We start from the raw sequence: 23004 nt of genomic DNA, 5'->3' as shown, positions 1-23004 counted from the left end.
TGAAGGGCATGTTGTTGTTGTGATGCTGGTTCTGGTTCTGGTTCTCCTTCTCCTTCCTGTAGTTCAGAGTCATCATCCTAGCCAGGCTGAAGCCCTTGTTCTTCGGCTTCTCCATTCCCGCGGGCGCGTTGCTGCCCCAGACGCCGTGCAGGACTGTAGGATCCACCACAGACATGATGAGTATGATGGAGGAGATGATGATGATGATGGAGGAGATGAGCGCGCATCCGAGCAGGACTGGGCGCGCGCTCGCGAACTGTGCGCCCTCTATAGACACTCAGTGGAACTGTTCAATGCAAGAGTGTGTCTCAAATCAGACAAACACTGCAGTGATGATGAGTATCACACACACACACACACACTGACAGCAGGTTACCAGCTGGACGATGTGTTTGCTTACACACACACACACACATGTTCGTCAGCATACTAACACACTAGTCCTACTGTTTCTGCATATGTGAAGTCCAGCGTGCGTGATGTGCACTAATGTATCCCACAGTGCACAATGTACTTGACCTGACCTTCCCTTCCCAGTGTCACGAATTAACTGGAAGGGATATTTTATCATTAGCACCATAAGAAAAGACATTTTACACAAAACGAAATAAAACTGCTGAATAATCTGATCCATTTTTGAATTAGGCCTAAACTTATGTAATGAGCTCATGTGACATCAATGTTGCAAACTGCTGTGTTTGAGACATTTATTGATGCAAACTGCGTACTGTTTTATTGGTATTGAGACATCTAAAATGTCTTAATTTTACATTAATAAAATGCAAAAACTAAGAAATAATTATTCTGTCCTTGTCAAAACCTCTCCTGAATCATTATTTAATGTGCTACATTAATTTGAATGTTAAACTGTCGGTTTAGAGCTGGAATGGTTCTTTCTGATTGGATGTTGAGATGTGGGCGTGGCTCTGATGAGTTTATGCAGATGAGCGTCAGCTTGAGGGGGCGGGGCTTAAGAACACTAATGATAGGACAATCCTGCATAGGTCCTTGATGCTTTTCCAGAAATGATTGAACATTATCAGGTCAAAAAAACACACAAGCCAAATATACGTCAAAACCCTGTTCTTGAACCATGTTATAGTTTGACCGGGATGACACATTCAGGTCATAGCATATTGTTTAAGTGAGGTACAGACTCAATTTGTTATTGAATTACACTGAAAATGACTTTCTGCAGCATTGTTTAATATGTTTTGATCCTCCACCGCTCTGAATGCGTCACAAACGAGCGTTTAACTCTGGATCTCCAGGCGCGGTCCGAGACACACCGGCACTGAAGAGCTGCTACACAAGCACATCCTCACCAAACAACATCAGCCCATGCGTGACTCAACAGAGCCTTGCAGAGCAGCGCTGAGTCACTGTCTCGATCCTCTACAGCCGCTCTTCAGGACGTCACTGCCCACACACACACACACACACACCAGACCAGAGATCCATCACACAGGACATCACATGCGCTGTGTTTCACATCTCAGACTCGGCTGCACTAGTGAGTAGTGATGCACCATATCGGTATCGGCCCATATATGTTCACTTTTAATGCTATCGTTATCGGACCGATAAGAAAGTTATAATGAGAACATCATTATAATTGTGTGTTTGGGACATGGTTTTTAATAGTGAGACTTTTGTTTAGTAATCAGAGTATCAAAGATTCATCTGCAAATATATCAGTTATCGGCTTTCAAATATAAAGAGTTATCGGTATCGACCAATATATGTTCATTTTTAATGCTATAGTTATCGGCCCGATAAGAGAATTTGTCCGATATTTTAAAGCTGATAAATAATGTATTATTTCCTCCAGCTGAGACGCTTCAGGTGCGCACTGTTCAACATGATGGATTTAAATTGCATGAAATATGATTGGAATCAGTTCATGAAAGGAAAACACAGTTCAGCGCAACATGTCTGTCATATCGGCTACATTCAGTTATAATGAGAACATCATTATAATTGTGTGTTTGGGACATGACTTTTAATGGGGAGAATTAATTTTTTATAATAAGGCTCTCAAAAATTAGATAAAATTCAGATTAAGATTTATCAGCCAATATATTGGTTATCGGTATCGGCCAAAATGTTCATTTCGGTGCATCCCTAACATTGAATCAATATTCTTCATGCCTTGTTTACCGCTACATTTATGAATCTGTGCATGATTCTTCATAAGCACATGTGCATTCGGGGGAATACATGTCATTAAAGTTAAAAATTAGCATATGTCACATATTTTTCTCGATTCTGGTTGCTACGATTATGAGTTCAGTCGCAAGTATTGTGTTTACATGAGGTAAAGTTAAATCACAATAAATCTCGTTATGAGTGTACATGTAAACGTTGTCATTAAGGCAATGAAATGTAAACAGTATCTAAGTTAACTTGCTTCTGACCATAATCACAGTATTTGCTCATCAACTGAGGCTCTGCTGTCTGAGATTCCTCAGGCTCAATAACTTAGAGTGGGAATAATAACAACAACAACAACAACAAAGCGTGAAATGCTATAATCTTGAATCCACAGAAGTGTTGAGATCAAGTGAATGTGAAGATAAATGCGTGTTAAACCCGCAGAGCCGCTCCGAGACACTGAAAACACTGATCTCCAGCTGCACGCCTGTAAATCTACATCTGTTCACTCAATATGCGTGTGTGTTGTGAAACAGTTGTCCAAACACTAGTACACACACACACACACATCAGTGTGCGGTTACATCAGCAGACACGTGCAGCAGACCTTGAATAATGAATGAATGAACGAACCGTGGGCTACTGAAACACACACTTAATCTCAGTCCCTGTATTCTGGATGATCGGTGGATTGCGTAACGCTGGAGCTGAATCAGGCACTCGCAGAGATTGAGTGCAGCTGAGGAACAGTGATGTGCTCCAAGCCGTACTTCACCAGCATCAAACACACAGAAAACTGAAGGACTTACTTTACAAACAGTTCTCACTCACAAACTGCAAGCAAATTGTTGTTTTATCATGAAGAAGCTCCGGTTCTTCTCTATATCAGCGTCAGTGTTTCTGAACACTGTATACTGTGTATTTGTAGTCGCAGAAGTTCCAGAAATGTACAAAAAGTGCCCTGGCCTTGAATAAGAAGGTAAGGAAAATAAGACTAATCAAAATTAAATGACCAAGACTAGGTTGACCGTGTGATTTTTCTCAGGAGATGTTTTGAGCATTTTACTTCAGACACCGGACTATCAGCAAACTGCCAAGAGAACTGCTAGCTGTCTACTCAAAATAAACTAGCAATATATTCAGTCAGCATATTTGTATTTGACCTGTGTGAATTACAGAAATATAAGACTTGCTAGACCCACTTTTAGCTATTATAATTTTAGCTTTGTCCTAATACCGGTTGATACTACAACAATGCAGTATATGCTCTTAACCTTGCAGTTTTTCACATATCATGTAATACTCAATTTCTTCATTTTGTTGCACAAAACTCTGCAGAAAGTGCCATTTAATGGTTTATTTTATTTTTTTAATTCAGGGGGGACCCCCCTAGGGAGAGCACCCCCACATAATAAAGCCCAATTTAACCCCTGGTTAGTAGTGTGTTAAACTGGCGGTTCTGCTAAGGGGCGGGACATTTCCCAAACACACTCAAAGCGCTCGATCAATCACAACACACTGATCCAGCCGACCAATCAGAGCACAGTGTGCTTTCCAGAAGGAGGGGCTTCATAGAATCCTATCATACCCCTTTTCCACCGGGCAGTGCTGGTGCTGGTTCGGAGCCAGAGCCTAGTTTCAAATCGGTTCTTTGCTTTTCCACACAAATAAACCTGGCTCTGGGCCAAGATAACAGGTTCCAGCTCAGCACCAACTTTGCGCTGGTCTAGAGATCAGAACCGGTTACGTCAGGTGCTGGGGCCGGGGTTATCGTAACGTTCGAAAACAAAAACTTCGGGACGCCATTTTTAAAACACCGGTCAGCTGTTAACGTTAGCTTTGGGCATGGACGGAAAACAAAAACAACTGTGTTCTGTGGAGGAAACAAACTGGACGCTGGACGCTTTATTAGTCTTTCTATATGGGTTTAGTTAGTGATCGGGCTATAATTAGACCACGTCGGCTATGTAATCGCTGACAATTTCCGGGACATTTTAGTGTCCTGACACGACAGTTTTTTCTCTGGACTCTGGACACGCAACTCAAAATCGGGTGTGTGCCAGTCAAACCGGGACGACTGGTCACCCTATGTTAAACACACAACATTCATTTCATTACTTGATATGTAGTTCTCCATTGCTGTTATGGTTGTCATGAGGTGTTGCTAGGACAACGGAGGTAGCCCAGCTCTGGCTCTACAGTCTGTGGAAAATCGAGCTGGTTCTTAGATAATTGGCGAAAAGAACCAGCGCCGAACTGGCATAAGCATAAGCACCAGCCCAGAACCAGCACCTGGTTAGCATTGGTGGAAAAGAGATGCCAGAAACTAAACAGAGCATTTTTTTTTTTATTGAGAACATTAAACATAGAAGGAAACAGTCACAATGTAGAACAAATAAATGAGAAAAAAGGGGAAAACAAAAAAAGGTACAAGACAGGCATAACTAAGAATAGATCACATATCAAAGGAAAAGTTTAAAAGACTTACATATTTCAATTGTTTTTAAAGCTTTCTTGTTGGACGAGTTAGACATAGTCCCAAAGTAATGTTGTACTTCAGCAAGCAAAACATAAAAAAAGTGGTTTCTGACCTGAAAATTTACATTTATGTAAATAAAATTTCGTTAACTAAAAAAGTAGAGTAAGTAAGTATATTTTGTTTTTGTGTAAATGCTCTTTTTTCCAATTAAACAGAGCGTTACTGACAGACTGGGAAAAGAGGAGCCGCAACAATGGAGAATATGAGGTGAATAATCAACATTCAAACAGGAAAACCTGTTCTAGTAGAGCCTGAAAAAAACAAGACTTTGAAAAGGGGCAAAGCATGGCCTATTTACAACTAGCTTAAAAATATTTCAAAGAAAAACAAAAGTCTTATTGGTTAGGAACGACATGAGGGCATATGATGCCAGAATTCATTTTTGGGTGAACTATCCCATTACCATCTGTGTTCCCCCACTGCAGTCGGTCATAACACCAGAGATCATCATGCGGCTCTGAGCACTTCAGCTGAACTCCAGTGTGACGTCAGGCTTGCGTAACACCATCTTCGCTCTCTGTCAACACAGATTCATTCATGAAGAAGAGTCTCGCCCCGAGCAGCACAGATGATTGTGTGGGTCTGTACTTTTGGATTTCAGTCCTGACCTTTAGTTTAGATGTATTGGATGAATTAGTGACCTTGGGAAGAGAGTGAGGCATGAGGCTGTCTTTTCTCTTCAGGGTGTTCAGTCCTGCTCCAGGAACAAAGCTACCAGAAGTCATTTGTTTTCATTGACGATGATGGAAACATGAGAGACAGCGATCATGATGTGTGGCCGTGTCCAGTGATGTTAAAAATTCAGCATTACACCAGGTCCTAACCAGACGCGATGCGATAACATTCCAGCGACATTCAGTTTGTCTGTCCACAGCAGAAACGTCAAAATTAATCCAAAATCACAGACAATCAGAAGAGTGTGTGGGCGGAGTCTCTCTGCAAACACACTGCACTCACAACCAAATCTATCCAAAATCACAGCCAATCAGAAGACTGTGTGGGCGGAGTCTCTCTACAAGCACACTGCACTCACAACCAAATCAATCCAAAATCACAGCCAATCAGAAGACTGTGTGGGCGGAGTCTCTCTACAAGCACACTGCACTCACAACCAAATCTATCCAAAATCACAGCCAATCAGAAGAGTGTGCGGGCGGAGTCTCTCTACAAGCACACTGCACTCACAACAAAATCTATCCAAAATCACAGCCAATCAGAAGACTGTGTGGGCGGAGTCTCTCTACAAGCACACTGCACTCACGACCAAATCTATCCAAAATCACAGCCAATCAGAAGAGTGTGTGGGCGGGGTCTCTCTACAAGCACACTGCACTCACAACCAAATCAATCCAAAATCACAGCCAATCAGAAGACTGTATGGGCGGAGTCTCTCTACAAGCACACTGCACTCACAACAAAATCTATCCAAAATCACAGCCAATCAGAAGAGTGTGTGGGCGGAGTCTCTCTGCAAACACACTGCACTCACAACCAAATCTATCCAAAATCACAGCCAATCAGAGGAGTGTGTGGATGGAGTCTCTCTACAAGCACACTGCACTCACAACCAAATCTATCCAAAATCACAGCCAATCAGAAGAGTGTGTGGGCGGAGTCTCTCTACGAGCACACTGCACTCACAACCAAATCAATCCAAAATCACAGCCAATCAGAAGAGTGTGTGGGCGGAGTCTCTCTACAAGCACACTGCACTCACAACCAAATCTATCCAAAATCACAGCCAATCAGAAGAGAGTGTGGGCGGAGTCTCACTGCAAACACACTGCACTCACAACCAAATCTATCCAAAGTCACAGCCAATCAGAAGAGTGTGTGGGTGGAGTCTCTCTGCAAACACACTGCACTCACAACCAAATCTATCCAAAGTCACAGCCAATCAGAAGAGTGTGTGGGCGGAGTCTCTCTGCAAACACACTGCACTCACAACCAAATCTATCCAAAATCACAGCCAATCAGAAGAGTGTGTGGGCGGAGTCTCTCTGCAAACACACTGCACTCACAACCAAATCTATCCAAAATCACAGCCAATCAGAAGAGTGTGTGGGCGGAGTCTCTCTACAAGCACACTGCACTCACAACCAAATCTATCCAAAATCTCAGCCAATCAGAAGAGCGTGTGGGCGGAGTCTCTCTGCAAACACACTGCACTCACAACCAAATCTATCCAAAATCACAGCCAATCAGAAGAGTGTGTGGGCGGAGTCTCTCTACAAGCACACTGCACTCACAACCAAATCTATCCAAAATCTCAGCCAATCAGAAGAGCGTGTGGGCGGAGTCTCTCTGCAAACACACTGCACTCACAACCAAATCTATCCAAAATCTCAGCCAATCAGAAGAGTGTGTGGGCGGAGTCTCTCTACAAGCACACTGCACTCACAACCAAATCTATCCAAAATCTCAGCCAATCAGAAGAGTGTGTGGGCGGAGTCTCTCTGCAAACACACTGCACTCACAACCAAATCTATCCAAAATCTCAGCCAATCAGAAGAGCGTGTGGGCGGAGTCTCTCTGCAAACACACTGCACTCACGACCAAATCTATCCAAAATTACAGCCAATCAGAAGAGTGTGTGGGCGGAGTCTCTCTACAAGCACACTGCACTCACGACCAAATCTATCCAAAATTACAGCCAATCAGAAGAGCGTGTGGGCGGAGTCTCTCTACAAACACACTGCACTCACAACCAAATCAATCCAAAATCACAGCCATCAGAAGACTGTGTGGGTGGAGTCTCTCTGCAAACACACTGCACTCACAACCAAATCAATCCAAAATCACAGCCATCAGAAGAGTGTGTGGGCGGAGTCTCTCTACAAGCACACTGCACTCACAACCAAATCTATCCAAAATCTCAGCCAATCAGAAGAGCGTGTGGGCGGAGTCTCTCTGCAAACACACTGCACTCACAACCAAATCTATCCAAAATCACAGCCAATCAGAAGAGCGTGTGGGCGGAGTCTCTCTACAAGCACACTGCACTCACAACCAAATCAATCCAAAATCACAGCCAATCAGAAGAGTGTGTGGGCGGAGTCTCTCTGCAAACACACTGCACTCACAACCAAATCTATCCAAAATCACAGCCAATCAGAAGAGCGTGTGGGCGGAGTCTCTCTGCAAACACACTGCACTCACAACCAAATCTATCCAAAATCTCAGCCAATCAGAAGAGCGTGTGGGCGGAGTCTCTCTGCAAACACACTGCACTCACGACCAAATCTATCCAAAATTACAGCCAATCAGAAGAGCGTGTGGGCGGAGTCTCTCTACAAGCACACTGCACTCACAACCAAATCAATCCAAAATCACAGCCAATCAGAAGACTGTGTGGGTGGAGTCTCTCTGCAAACACACTGCACTCACAATCAAATCAATCCAAAATCACAGCCAATCAGAAGAGTGTGTGGGCGGAGTCTCTCTACAAGCACACTGCACTCACAACCAAATCAATCCAAAATCACAGCCAATCAGAACACTGTGTGGGCGGAGTCTCTCTACAAGCACACTGCACTCACAACAAAATCTATCCAAAATCAAAGCCAATCAGAAGAGTGTGTGGGTGGAGTCTCTCTACAAACACACTGCACTCACAACCAAATCAATCCAAAATCACAGCCAATCAGAAGACTGTGTGGGTGGAGTCTCTCTACAAGCACACTGCACTCACAACCAAATCAATCCAAAATCACAGCCAATCAGAAGACTGTGTGGGCGGAGTCTCTCTACAAGCACACTGCACTCACAACCAAATCAATCCAAAATCACAGCCAATCAGAACACTGTGTGGGCGGAGTCTCTCTACAAGCACACTGCACTCACAACAAAATCTATCCAAAATCACAGCCAATCAGAAGACTGTGTGGGTGGAGTCTCTCTACAAACACACTGCACTCACAACAAAATCTATCCAAAATCACAGCCAATCAGAAGAGTGTGTGGGCGGAGTCTCTCTACAAGCACACTGCACTCACAACCAAATCTATCCAAAATCTCAGCCAATCAGAAGAGCGTGTGGGCGGAGTCTCTCTGCAAACACACTGCACTCACAACCAAATCTATCCAAAATCTCAGCCAATCAGAAGAGTGTGTGGGCGGAGTCTCTCTACAAGCACACTGCACTCACAACCAAATCTATCCAAAATCTCAGCCAATCAGAAGAGTGTGTGGGCGGAGTCTCTCTGCAAACACACTGCACTCACAACCAAATCTATCCAAAATCTCAGCCAATCAGAAGAGCGTGTGGGCGGAGTCTCTCTGCAAACACACTGCACTCACGACCAAATCTATCCAAAATTACAGCCAATCAGAAGAGTGTGTGGGCGGAGTCTCTCTACAAGCACACTGCACTCACGACCAAATCTATCCAAAATTACAGCCAATCAGAAGAGCGTGTGGGCGGAGTCTCTCTACAAACACACTGCACTCACAACCAAATCAATCCAAAATCACAGCCATCAGAAGACTGTGTGGGTGGAGTCTCTCTGCAAACACACTGCACTCACAACCAAATCAATCCAAAATCACAGCCATCAGAAGAGTGTGTGGGCGGAGTCTCTCTACAAGCACACTGCACTCACAACCAAATCTATCCAAAATCTCAGCCAATCAGAAGAGCGTGTGGGCGGAGTCTCTCTGCAAACACACTGCACTCACAACCAAATCTATCCAAAATCACAGCCAATCAGAAGAGCGTGTGGGCGGAGTCTCTCTACAAGCACACTGCACTCACAACCAAATCAATCCAAAATCACAGCCAATCAGAAGAGTGTGTGGGCGGAGTCTCTCTGCAAACACACTGCACTCACAACCAAATCTATCCAAAATCACAGCCAATCAGAAGAGCGTGTGGGCGGAGTCTCTCTGCAAACACACTGCACTCACAACCAAATCTATCCAAAATCTCAGCCAATCAGAAGAGCGTGTGGGCGGAGTCTCTCTGCAAACACACTGCACTCACGACCAAATCTATCCAAAATTACAGCCAATCAGAAGAGCGTGTGGGCGGAGTCTCTCTACAAGCACACTGCACTCACAACCAAATCAATCCAAAATCACAGCCAATCAGAAGACTGTGTGGGTGGAGTCTCTCTGCAAACACACTGCACTCACAATCAAATCAATCCAAAATCACAGCCAATCAGAAGAGTGTGTGGGCGGAGTCTCTCTACAAGCACACTGCACTCACAACCAAATCAATCCAAAATCACAGCCAATCAGAACACTGTGTGGGCGGAGTCTCTCTACAAGCACACTGCACTCACAACAAAATCTATCCAAAATCAAAGCCAATCAGAAGAGTGTGTGGGTGGAGTCTCTCTACAAACACACTGCACTCACAACCAAATCAATCCAAAATCACAGCCAATCAGAAGACTGTGTGGGTGGAGTCTCTCTACAAGCACACTGCACTCACAACCAAATCAATCCAAAATCACAGCCAATCAGAAGACTGTGTGGGCGGAGTCTCTCTACAAGCACACTGCACTCACAACCAAATCAATCCAAAATCACAGCCAATCAGAACACTGTGTGGGCGGAGTCTCTCTACAAGCACACTGCACTCACAACAAAATCTATCCAAAATCACAGCCAATCAGAAGACTGTGTGGGTGGAGTCTCTCTACAAACACACTGCACTCACAACCAAATCAATCCAAAATCACAGCCAATCAGAAGACTGTGTGGGTGGAGTCTCTCTACAAGCACACTGCACTCACAACCAAATCAATCCAAAATCACAGCCAATCAGAAGACTGTGTGGGCGGAGTCTCTCTACAAGCACACTGCACTCACAACCAAATCAATCCAAAATCACAGCCAATCAGAAGAGTGTGTGGGCGGAGTCTCTCTGCAAACACACTGCACTCACAACCAAATCTATCCAAAATCACAGCCAATCAGAAGAGTGTGTGGGCGGAGTCTCTATGCAAACACACTGCACTCACAACCAAATCTATCCAAAATCTCAGCCAATCAGAAGAGCGTGTGGGCGGAGTCTCTCTACAAGCACACTGCACTCACAACCAAATCAATCCAAAATCACAGCCAATCAGAAGACTGTGTGGGTGGAGTCTCTCTGCAAACACACTGCACTCACAACCAAATCAATCCAAAATCACAGCCAATCAGAAGAGTGTGTGGGCGGAGTCTCTCTGCAAACACACTGCACTCACAACCAAATCAATCCAAAATCACAGCCAATCAGAAGAGTGTGTGGGTGGAGTCTCTCTGCAAACACACTGCACTCACAACCAAATCAATCCAAAATCACAGCCAATCAGAAGAGTGTGTGGGTGGAGTCTCTCTGCAAACACACTGCACTCACAACCAAATCAATCCAAAATCACAGCCAATCAGAAGAGTGTGTGGGCGGAGTCTCTCTACAAGCACACTGCACTCACAACCAAATCAATCCAAAATCACAGCCAATCAGAAGAGTGTGTGGGCGGAGTCTCTCTGCAAACACACTGCACTCACGATCAAATCTATCCAAAATCACAGCCAATCAGAAGAGCGTGTGGGCAGAGTCTCTCTACAAGCACACTGCACTCACAACCAAATCAATCCAAAATCACAGCCAATCAGAAGACTGTGTGGGTGGAGTCTCTCTGCAAACACACTGCAGTCACAACAAAATCTATCCAAAATCACAGCCAATCAGAAGAGTGTGTGGGCGGAGTCTCTCTACAAGCAGACTGCACTCACAACCAAATCAATCCAAAATCACAGCCAATCAGAAGACTGTGTGGGCGGAGTCTCTCTACAAGCACACTGCACTCACAACAAAATCTATCCAAAATCACAGCCAATCAGAAGACTGTGTGGGCGGAGTCTCTCTACAAGCACACTGCACTCACAACAAAATCTATCCAAAATCACAGCCATTCAGAAGAGTGTGTGGGCGGAGTCTCTCTACAAACACACTGCACTCACGACCAAATCAATCCAAAATCACAGCCAATCAGAAGACTGTGTGGGTGGAGTCTCTCTACAAGCACACTGCACTCACAACCAAATCAATCCAAAATCACAGCCAATCAGAAGACTGTGTGGGCGGAGTCTCTCTACAAGCACACTGCACTCACAACAAAATCTATCCAAAATCACAGCCAATCAGAAGACTGTGTGGGTGGAGTCTCTCTACAAGCACACTGCACTCACAACAAAATCTATCCAAAATCACAGCCAATCAGAAGAGTGTGTGGGCGGAGTCTCTCTGCAAACACACTGCACTCACAACCAAATCTATCCAAAATCACAGCCAATCAGAAGAGTGTGTGGGTGGAGTCTCTCTACAAGCGCACTGCACTCACAACCAAATCAATCCAAAATCACAGCCAATCAGAAGAGCGTGTGGGCGGAGTCTCTCTGCAAACGCACTGCACTCACAACCAAATCTATCCAAAATCACAGCCAATCAGAAGAGTGTGTGGGCGGAGTCTCCCTGCACACACACTGCACTCACAACCAAATCTATCCAAAATCACAGCCAATCAGATGAGTGTGTGGGCGGAGTCTCTCTGCGAAAACACACTGCACTCACAACCAAATCAATCCAAAATCACAGCCAATCAGAGGAGTGTGTGGGCGGAGTCTCTCAGCAAACACACTGCACTCACAACCAAATCATGCCAAAATCACAGCCAATCAGAAGCGTGTGCGGGCGGAGTCTCTCTGCAAACACACTGCACTCACAACCAAATCAATCCAAAATCACAGCCAATCAGAAGCGTGTGTGGGCGGAGTCTCTCTACAAACACACTGCACTCACAACCAAATCAAGCCAAAATCACAGCCAATCAGAAGACTGTGTGGGCGGAGTCTCTCTACAAGCACACTGCACTCACAACCAAATCAATCCAAAATCACAGCCAATCAGAAGAGTGTGTGGGCGGAGTCTCTCTACAAGCACACTGCACTCACAACAAAATCCAACCTCAATGTCAGGTGAGGTCCGGTTTGGAAGTTCCGGATGGCCTGGCTCAGTGATCTCATATCGCATGTTCTTATGAACTGCTTATCTCCTGAACTGCCATTTTCTTAATTAGCACGCTATTCAGCGCAAATCCTGCCTTGCAGTCATTTTCACTGGTTAAGGTTAGGATGTAGGCTAGGCTAAGTGGTTAGTATTTGTTGTAGCATAGCGTTGTATTAAATCAGCACTGTGATTGACGTGACCAATGAAATGTTTAGAAATGGCTGCGGGGTGGAGTTTGATGGAAAAAAATCACGCATGCGTGTCATGTTCCTGTCTGTCAATGGAAGTAAGCCACGCCTTTTTTGGAGCTCCGCCCTGTTTTTGAGATCTCCAGGCTGCATTAATAAACTTCTCAACTTATCAACGCTGCCCACGACTTTCAGTAATAAAATATCCCTGCTGAAGATATTAAGTTTTGTTTGAAAATGTATCAATATTAAGTGATTTTATGCTTAAAACAAGACAATCTGTCAGTGGGGTCCGAAAAATAAACTTAATTCAGAGGAAAAAACAGTGATTGTTCATCTGCAGAGGAGATATGACGTCAATAACTGTAGCATTACTGAACTTTGAGCAAGAGAACAGGTTTTGTTCTCAACGATGCCTTGGGTTTGCAACCCACAGATGCAATGCAATGTGTGGCAGGTACCAAAGTTTCAGAAGTACGACCCCAACTTTGTGTTAGTGTGATGTGTCACTCAGTTCAACTGCGCTCATTACACACAATGGGGTGCCGGATCAATATGGTGGACTGAATATCACACTTCCAGCTTCTTCAGGATGAGGACAGAAACCCTTAGCCATGCAAGCCAAAAACTGTATACTAACAGAGGGTTGTTGCATTTATTTCTGCTGTTAGATATATGTATATCGAGTAAAATACCCAGAGCTTATCATCATTACCGGCATACATTTGATCTCAATCCAATTTTGAGATCTTTTTATCACTCAGCCCTAATTATTGCGCCCTGTATTTCCACTACAAGCATTCCTTTAATATTTTTTCCTTTGCCAAAACAAGAATTGGATGCAGTAGCACCTACATCATTAATAATGAGCCGTTCTGATTGGCTGTCACAGACCTCTTGCACTCTCCATCAAATAGGAATGACATTTAAAGTTATTATAAGTGATATGTTGCCATTTTATGTTGTTTTATAGCCTTTGAGTCTTAAAGTTTTTTTGCACACACAATCTAGGGATGCACGATATCGGTCACCATATCGGTATCGGCCGATATATGTTACTTTTTAATGTTATCCTTATCGCCCCGATAAAATTTTGGCCGATATGTTAAAGCCGATAAATAATGTATTATTTCCTCCAGCTGAGGCACTTCAGATGCGCACTGTTCAACATGATGGTTTTGAATTACTTGAAATATGATTGAAATCACTTTAGAAAAGGAAAATACAGTTCAGCGCAACATATGCAGCAAGTCTGTCATATCGGCTACATAAGGTTATAATAAGAGCATTATAATTGTGTGTTTGGGATATCGATTTAATGGTGAGACTTTTGTTTTTGTAATCAGGCTTTTAAAAATGATATAAAAATTTGGATTTAGATTTATCAGCCGATATATCGGTTATCGGCTTTCAAATATAAAGAATTATCGGCGATTCGTATTGGCCAAAATGTTCATATCGGTGCATCCCGAACACGATCTGAAGAATCAATAACGTCAGGAGCACAAATACACACTCATCTTTAAAGTCTGCATGAAACTTGAAAGCTGTTTTAGTCTTTCCACCCCTATTGTGCTGTACATCAGAGTGAAACTTCTGGAACCGGAACACATGTGGGCGGGGCTTGATTGTGTCTGTGAGGAACTGATTGGATGATTGTGCTTTGCTATTGGTGGATCTCGTGTGAGTGACAGGTCATAGCCCCGTTTGGATTTCATGGTGACTTTGACAGGTTTCAGCACATCACTATCAGCACTAGTGTAAGAGATGACTGACTGAACTACTAACACCACTAATAATTAGATATCAAAGATGTACTCACATAATGTGAAGATATTTAAAGTTCGTGAACTGTAGGCTTTCCATCATGAGCACGTCAGCTTCTCGAACACACTGTCCAGCGGCGCACAGACTCGCTTCACGCTGCTTTAACTGGATATTAAAGTGGGGCGATAGAGAAATCCTCTCATTAATTTCTGCCATGTGCGCCGGCGGCTCTGAGGGAGTTATGTCATTATAATCTGTGCCGAAGCTCGTTTCCAGCCTCACAGATCTGAGATTCAGCGGCAGAGGACGTTCTGGCTCAGCGTTAAACAAACGTTCATCCAGGAACGCTAACAGAACGCTCGATTAAAGGTTCGACGCTTTAATCATGTTGGCACAAAAAGATTATTCTTCAACGTTCAGAAATTACTTTTACATAACCTTTGGGAACTTTAGCAAAACATTCTGACATGAAGGTCTCGTCATTTTTGGGTCATGTTGAGAATATAGATTTCCTCTATGGCACATATTGAATTCTCTTAAGAAAACAAGAAACCAATGTGAAGCTGCACAAATGTTTTTCCTCAGGTCATGCTGGGTTATTCTCAAACTGCTCTTAAACACATGTGTTTCTTCTATTCCTCTTTTGTTCAAAGTGTTACTCTAAACTGAGGATGATTAAAAGCACCAGAACTGCACATTCATCTCATCTAACAGTGACTTTATCAAATCTCTCAGATTTCTGTTGCGAAGGAGAATCTCTGATAATGCATGTTGAGATGATAACTGTCGGGTTAAAAGACTCAACGCTGGCGACGAGGATGCAGAACAACTGAACTGTGTTTCCATACGTGTGTGTGTGTGTGTGTGTGTGTAGATGCAGCGTGTGAAAGTGACCCACATTAACAGGTTTGTATCAGTGCGACACAATGAAGCACATTAGCGACATCTAGTGGACTGTCTCATTCACTACAGTGTGTCACACCAGAAACTAGTGAATGAAAACCCGCCATGTGTTTTTGTAAAATATGTATTCAACTTATTAAAACTAGTGTATGAAATGGCAAATGTAAATTATATAATTCAATTTTCATGATGCACCAAACATTGCACAAATGTAATGGAAAATGTAAATTTAGATACAGAAATGCATTGCCATTTTGCACATTACATTTCAAATTGAATATTGCTACCCATATGCTTCCATACAATTCTGGGTAAATTCGATTTTTCAAATATATGTATCACGATTCTGAACAGACAACTAAACAAACTAACATGTAATTTACTAGAGGTTCTGACTAAAGTGTTGCAGTCTATTTAAAATGTTCAATTATTTTCAATGAAGTTTCTTTTTTTTATCGTTTTGAGTGAATGATTCAATGACTCACTCATAAAGACTTGTTTCCTGACTGGATGTTTTTAATCGAATCTCTTGAGTAAATGATTCAATGACAAACACATGTTTATCAGTCACTTGTCTCCACCTACTGGTGTAACAATGTAATCACACAATCTTTATTTGAAGCGTCAAGTTACCTTTAAAAGCTGATTTACTGTATTTTGATCGCTACCGTAGACATCGGTGTTTATATCCGAACTATAAACTTTTATCCCAGTACTTCTGTGATTAATATGAATGATTGTAAGGCAGAAATAATGATACTGTGAGGTTGAAAAGGCTTCATCTTTTACGCTGTGCACATTATGATATTTGAATATTTGGTTGCTTTACGGGCACTGATCCATGAACGCTGCTTTTAGAGGGAAATAATGAACATCAGTCACATTTATCACCCTATAATCCATGTGTTCACTTAACCAAGAAATTTTTTTTTTCAAACATTAAAAAACTGTACATTTTAAACTGTAATACTTGAGCTGGGAATGAACATTTGAACTCTCTCTTGTGAAACTGGCATCATCATTGGAGACGTAAATCTCACCTCAGCAATCCTTATCTACATCTTTTCCCCTTCACCCCTCATTCCCTCTTTCTGTCATGCTGAGATCACCTGAAATTCACACAAAAATCTAGTTTAATGTGAATAATTATCATACAGTATTACACATGTTTGATATCATTTTAAATGTTTCAGTGCGACTGGTACAAAGTTCTCATTCCCAAAGAAGTAAAACACAAGTTTATAAGAGTTTAGAGATAACTTGCACACAGAGGAGTGTGTGTGTGTCTTCCAGGAAAATGGTGTCCTGCTCTTAAAGGTGTAACTCTGAATGAGACATGATATTTGACAAGAGATGTCAAAAAAGCGAGATAAAGTAAATGCTTTTACTGATGAAAGGGCAAACGCTTCGATCACATGTGACCTTTGTCAATGGCAAGCTTACGAGGTCTTAAAGGTCATGTGACCGAGACGTTTAAGGCACGGTGAGTGGGCTATTCCCCAGTTAGCTGGAATACACATGACTTGACTTTTACAGTATATGCTCTTTAGACTAAGATAATGAAGAACATTTAAGTTCAATTAAAGCTATCTTTTGTTGTTTTGACAACAAAATTAATGGAAGACACATAACGCTGCTGTCACTTTAAGAGCTAGTGCAATTACAGATCGATTACTGTTTTCATTATATTGTCTGTCACATATATTCTCATGCTCAAGGGCTTCAGACCCTCAAGCTGATACCCAGATGGTAATTCTGGCAACTTTACGGGATTTGGCTGGCAAGATGGATCATTGTAAACCCCAGAATATGGGTTAAACACTAGGGATGGTAAGATTTACTGATTCGCATCGATGCATCGGCATGAAAACTAACAATGCGATGCATCGATTTAAATAAGTGTGTATCGGATACAAGTTGGCATTTGTATCACGATACATCGTTGTTAACATATCTGCATCGGTAAAAAACAATTTATTCATATATGTATATTAAATGTATCGTATCGTTGGCTATGCATCGAGATGCGCATCGGCCTCAGTTATGGAGATGCACATCCCTATTAAACTCACAACAGCATGCACTTCCATCTGTTGTCTCTGAAGACGATATCCCTCCAAATCAGGGGGGAAGAGCTAACATTCCTGACACTATTTCTCTCCAGGCTCATGACTCTCTCTTTGGTAGTAATGATCAGGATGTGGGTGAGGAAGATCCAGAGTCCAGGTCCTCTGCTAATGATAGAGACAGTACACAATAGAGATGCGCGGTTGGGGGTTATAGCCGCGGACTCCGCGGATCGGGCGGATGACGTGACGAAAAAAAATATTTGAATTAAATTCGGGCGGGTGGCGGGCGGTTTCTAGTCTCGCGGCTGTCATCAGCAGCGCCTTGTATCAGCGGATGGCGGGCGGGAAAATTGGTCAAAAACGTTGGTGCGGATGGATGATGAGTTTTGTGATGCGGTTGCGGATGAAATAATAGCCCATCCGCGCATCTCTAGTGCACAACCTGACATTCTTACCAGGACTCTTAGCGCTGCAAGAATTGTAGGTCCGGAAACACCGGCTGAGGCATCAGTGGCATCAGTGGTGCAAGGAGTGTGGGCTGGGGTCTCCCAGTACCAACATCTGTTTCGATCCCTGTTACTGAGGACTACTTACAAATGCTAAGCAAAGCTCGGAATAACCCCAAAGCTGCACTCCAGTTCAATGCTGGTTGCAGATGTTTTGCTAATATGCAATATGCTGCAGAAACGGGCATGGGAGGTAAGCCAGCGGTGGAGCATGAAGTGGCATCTTTAACACACTTGGGTCTTGGGTAGACCGGGTGACTGATGACCCACGCTGTCCCCGGAAAGAGTGTGAGAAGACACACGCGCAGCCCGATCTGGTAACGCTTAGCCATCATTCTGGCTTCTTTACGGAAACGTATAAATTCGGAGGATCAGGACATTATGGGGATGGTCGATGCATCTCTGGTTACGCACGCCCATCTTACTAGAGACATTGGGGCTTCTATGTCATCTGCAATACTTTCTCATAGACAGACTTGGTTAGTGCAGACCTCCCTGCCTACATGCCTCTCACACCAGGCCGTGTGTTTCATCCAGACTCTCAGGCCTTGTTTACACTGTCAGTGAAATGTGTCCCAATTCAGATGTTTTTCTCATATGTGACACAGAACGGATGTGTTCTATGACAGTGTAAACGTTTCTAAAAAACGTTTTTTTAAAAACGCAAGCATTCGGATATTTCGAAATCGGTTTCAGGCCTCGTTCATATGTGGAAATAAATCAGACATGTGCCAATGCGACTGTCATGTAAACAGGCAGATGGGATTTTCTGAGGCATTAGCTACGTCTCCGCGGTTTAATGACGAGAGAAACCCCGACGCGCATCTGCGAAACCTCGTGTCGTCGTAGGAGAGGAGTGTGGACACACGTCGACACAACATATCAAAGGTTGGCTTGCTCATTATGCCATAGACCCAAAGCCCGCCACGATCTCATAAAAGTGTATATAGCACAAATTTTATTTCTCGTGGCATTTACGGCAAAAATAGTTTTTGCGTGCATATGATACGCAGTTTTCGCGTGCATGCAGTTTATGGCATGTAATACCCACGCACTGCACACACCCCTAATCCTACACAAGGGGTTTACAGTGCGCAAAAACTATTTTTGGTGTATAAATGGCACGAGAAATAAAATGGTATAGATTAGTGGTCGACCGATATGGGTTTTTTGATGGCCGATGCCGATGGCGATATCTTGGAGAGCAGAGAGCCGATGGCCGATATAAAGCCGATATTTATGTTAATATATATCAAACATATATATATATATATATATATACACACACACACTTTATATTTTTTATATACTTTAATAAATATTTAAAATAAACATGCTTAGGCCCTATACTTTAGATGGCAACTTACAGTATTTTTCACAAATAAAGTAATTGTTTAAAAATATATGAATATGTGAGTAAAAAGGAAGTAAACACTGTAACAGGGCACTCGGTAATCTGGTAATTTCATGCGCACTGATAATCATATTTTTTTTACTTTGACTTTTGACAAGGTAACGCTAATTTTACATACAGCACACAGTGAAAACGACATGAATATGACACAGTGGGCCACTGGATATAGCACAGCATATTTTAAAAAGAAGGATTTAAAGTGTTTCGATTGTGTCTCCTGTAAAGCTGATCTTCTGTTCGCATTCACTCGCTTCGCACGGACCGTCACTCGCAGGAACACGTTTATGCAGGCTACAAATGCACACTTCACAAGATATCAAGGTTTGTGAAATTAATTTTTTTATTAGATATTCAGAGATTTGTTTAAATGATGTAGATGCGCATTTGCTGAATGTTGACGGTAAATGAGTATTTTAGGCTGATTGTTTGCCTTTTCGGTTACAAGTAATATAAAAGCAAACGCATTACTTTTTCGCATACCATTTACTTTCTTTGATTACCAGTTCTGTAGCCACCGGTTCTGTCTAACAAAGTATTAGATCTGACTGACAGAGAGACGGAGAATGTGAGTGAGCGCTGTGTTTTCTTCTCAGGTGTGGTGTTCTCAGCGCCGCCCGTCAAAATAAAAGTCTGCAGCGGCATCAAAATAAAAGTCCCGCTTCCAACACATAGGCCAATCAGAAAAACGTATCGACCACTAGAATAGATACGCACTTTCATGAGATCGTTTATGTTCCCAGCAGTCCTGAGATCTCTCTCGCACACAATAACTGAAGCACATGCGCAGATGCAATGATGGCCCTTTTCGTCATCCTCCTCCTCAGAATCATGCTGATGTTCGGCGAACTTCGCATATATCACAAAGCTAGCATCAAGCATATTTCGCGTTCGTCCATCTGTGCAAAAAACCCTTTATGCATGCGCGGCGTTTCAGATAGTATGTCAAGTGTAAACACATGAATTGGAAATGGGTCACAATTGAAAGAATGTGTAAACAGACGCTCAAACAAATCTGATATAGGCAACAAATCAGAATTGGACATCAAGACCTGCAGTGTAAACAAGGCCTTAGTCGACACTTGATAAAGCGGAGCTAGCGCGGTGTAGAAGAGAATCAGCGCAACGCACGTTTGGTCCTGCTAAGGCAACTAGGCAGTCATATCGAGGCTGTCTAAACCCTCATCCTCCTCATTTTAGTCAGCCAGGACCATGGGAGTTCGACAGAAGACAAAATACTCAATCTCTGGGAGGTTTGATAACAGCCGAAGTGCCAGACAAGCACCACGACATTCACGAATGGCTCGGTCTCGTACGTCAGTAAGAGATGCACCACAACAGAAGCTGAACCCCATGGGCTCAGGCCCCTATGGGGGAACTGCGTATCAGTCCTGGAGGAGCTGCCGGGATCTGTTCCCAGCTATGCTGGACAGCTGGGAGAAGACAATCTCAGATCGTTGGGTACTCACTGCGATAAAAGCGGAAACGAAATCCAGTTCCGGCAACGACCTCCTTCATTTTCAGGTATCCACTTAACTGTGGTCAAGGACTCAGTCCAGGCAAAGATTTTATCCAAAGAAATAGCAACCCTTTTGAGGAAGAAGGCAATTACTCAGCTAACCCAACGAACAGGGTTTTATTCTAACTATGTCCTCGTGCCCAAAAAAGATGGTGGTCTCCGACTCACTTAGACCTAATTAGACGTCTGAATGCACACATGAAAGTGTTGCCGTTCAAGATGCGGACCACTGCCAGCACCGTGAGGAAATGGATGAGAGCGTGTAAAAAGTGACAATTGCGTGTCTCTCACAGTGAACTCGTGAGAGTTGGCAGCCCTGCGGATTCAGTTTGTAAATGTTTTCTGCGGGTGTGCTTGTGCTGCCGCGGTCTCGTTCATCTGCCATGTTGTTTGTGTATCTCTCTCTATGGGAAGCGCTGAGCCCGTTCGGGACTACGGCAGCCCAGACGGGAGCGTCGGCGGATGTTAAAGAGAAAAACCCGGCCCTACTTGGGATTTAAGAATTGATATTGGTGATAGGGCTGTGCAATTAATCGAATTTTGATTTCAATTTCGATTTTGGCTCCCAACGATCTCCAAAATAGTGCAATCGAGTAAAAACGATTATTTTGCCATGTTCTGTTTTGCTATTTTGTCTTGTGTTCTGTAGACTCGCGCACGCGCATATCCGCCCCTCCCGAAGCCATAAACTCTCTCAGCCTATACAGTCATAAATTGCAAGCACATCGCGATCTCTTTCTGCTCGATCACTGTAGCGCCTCAGTTCAAGCGAACGGCAGCGCGCGCGCACACACATGACCTGATCATCTGTTCCGCTTTACAGCACGAAACACATCGAGAATGAACACAGGGAGCGACATCAACGCTTGTCCGGGAAAAGGGGATTTTTAAGTTTCAAGTGAAAGAGTTTTACTTGCCCGACCGATCGAAACGCGAGATGGGTTTGATCTTATACAGTCAGTGTAAACAGAGATCGGTAATGGATAGTTTCTGGAAGCTGCGCTGCCTAACAGCTCACACAAAAACTCACAGAAGAAACATACTTAGGTAGAAATGTTGATTTTTTTTTATTAATAATATATGATATAGTTAAGTAACATAACACGACTAAGGGCTGTTCTATAATATCACAATTGCAAATTTTACATTGAATTTAAAGTTTAATAAACAAGTAGCCTAGTTTATATGTAGTAACTTAAATTTTAGACATAATATTGACTGGTTTTGTTCTATTTCACCGACGAAAATAGTTACAAAAGAAAAGCAACCCTAAGCGCTGTGTTTTGTTACTGAATGATTCGTTATTTTGAATGAATCGTTTTAATGAATGATTCAATGATTCATTTATTAAGACGGTCACTTGACACCACCTATTGATTTATTGTTTAAAAGGTATCATTGATTTTATTTTTTATTTTATTATTTGTTTAAAAATTAATCTTATAATATTTTCACAGTTGTAATTTTGCAGTGTAAATTAATTTGATTGATAACAGCCCCTTTTATGAAAACTGAATTTGATCAAATGTAAGAATTTGACATAAAACATAATTTATTTAGGTTTAATAATTGTCCTTTATAAAGGTAAATAACGCCCTGGTGACCCCCTCAACAAATTACTTTGTAAACATGTCACCTTTTTCACCACTTGTGAGATTGCAGACAATTTTTAAGAATTGTTGAAAGGTGTCTTTTAATAAATGCAACACATTCCCAAAGTCATGTGAAAAAATCGTGTTACATAATCGTGATTTCAATACTGACCAAAATAATCGTGATTATGATTTTTTCCATAATCGAGCAGCCCTAATTGGTGATATATTAAATTATTATGTAGATTTAGATGTGCATTTCGAATCTAGTGCAGTTATTACAGAGATCCCAGCTAATGCTGACGTTTACACTCGCTTACAGTTTAAGAGAGAGAATGTGCTTGTCTAATAAAA

General features: G+C 42.7%; 1 protein-coding gene across 31 annotated transcripts in view; it reads right to left on the bottom strand.

Moving 5' to 3' along the window:
• LOC143724294 (phosphatase and actin regulator 1) overlaps positions 1-23004 on the bottom strand; it is an 81474-nt gene that overhangs the window by 56824 nt on the left and 1646 nt on the right. For 22 of the 31 annotated variants that reach the window (XR_013197324.1, XR_013197314.1, XR_013197315.1 and 19 more), the window contains exon 1: positions 1-270. This exon is cut by the window's left edge and continues 78 nt beyond it. The exons of 4 other annotated variants lie outside the window; for them this stretch is intronic. Coding sequence is in view for 3 of the 27 variants with exons in the window: in XM_077217272.1 (XP_077073387.1) it covers positions 1-175 (175 nt within the window). In the remaining 24 variants the exon portion in view is untranslated. Of the gene's footprint in view, positions 273-23004 lie in introns of those variants that run through there. 5 more of the 31 variants (XR_013197337.1, XM_077217276.1, XR_013197336.1 and 2 more) reach the window with 3 other exon arrangements.

This window comes from Siphateles boraxobius, unplaced genomic scaffold, assembly GCF_051911475.1.
Source record: "Siphateles boraxobius isolate OS27281-9 unplaced genomic scaffold, OSU_SipBor_1 72, whole genome shotgun sequence".
NCBI classification, from domain to species: domain Eukaryota; kingdom Metazoa; phylum Chordata; class Actinopteri; order Cypriniformes; family Leuciscidae; genus Siphateles; species Siphateles boraxobius.
Note: the sequence above shows the minus strand (reverse complement) of the source record. Positions and strands in the feature narration are given on the sequence as shown.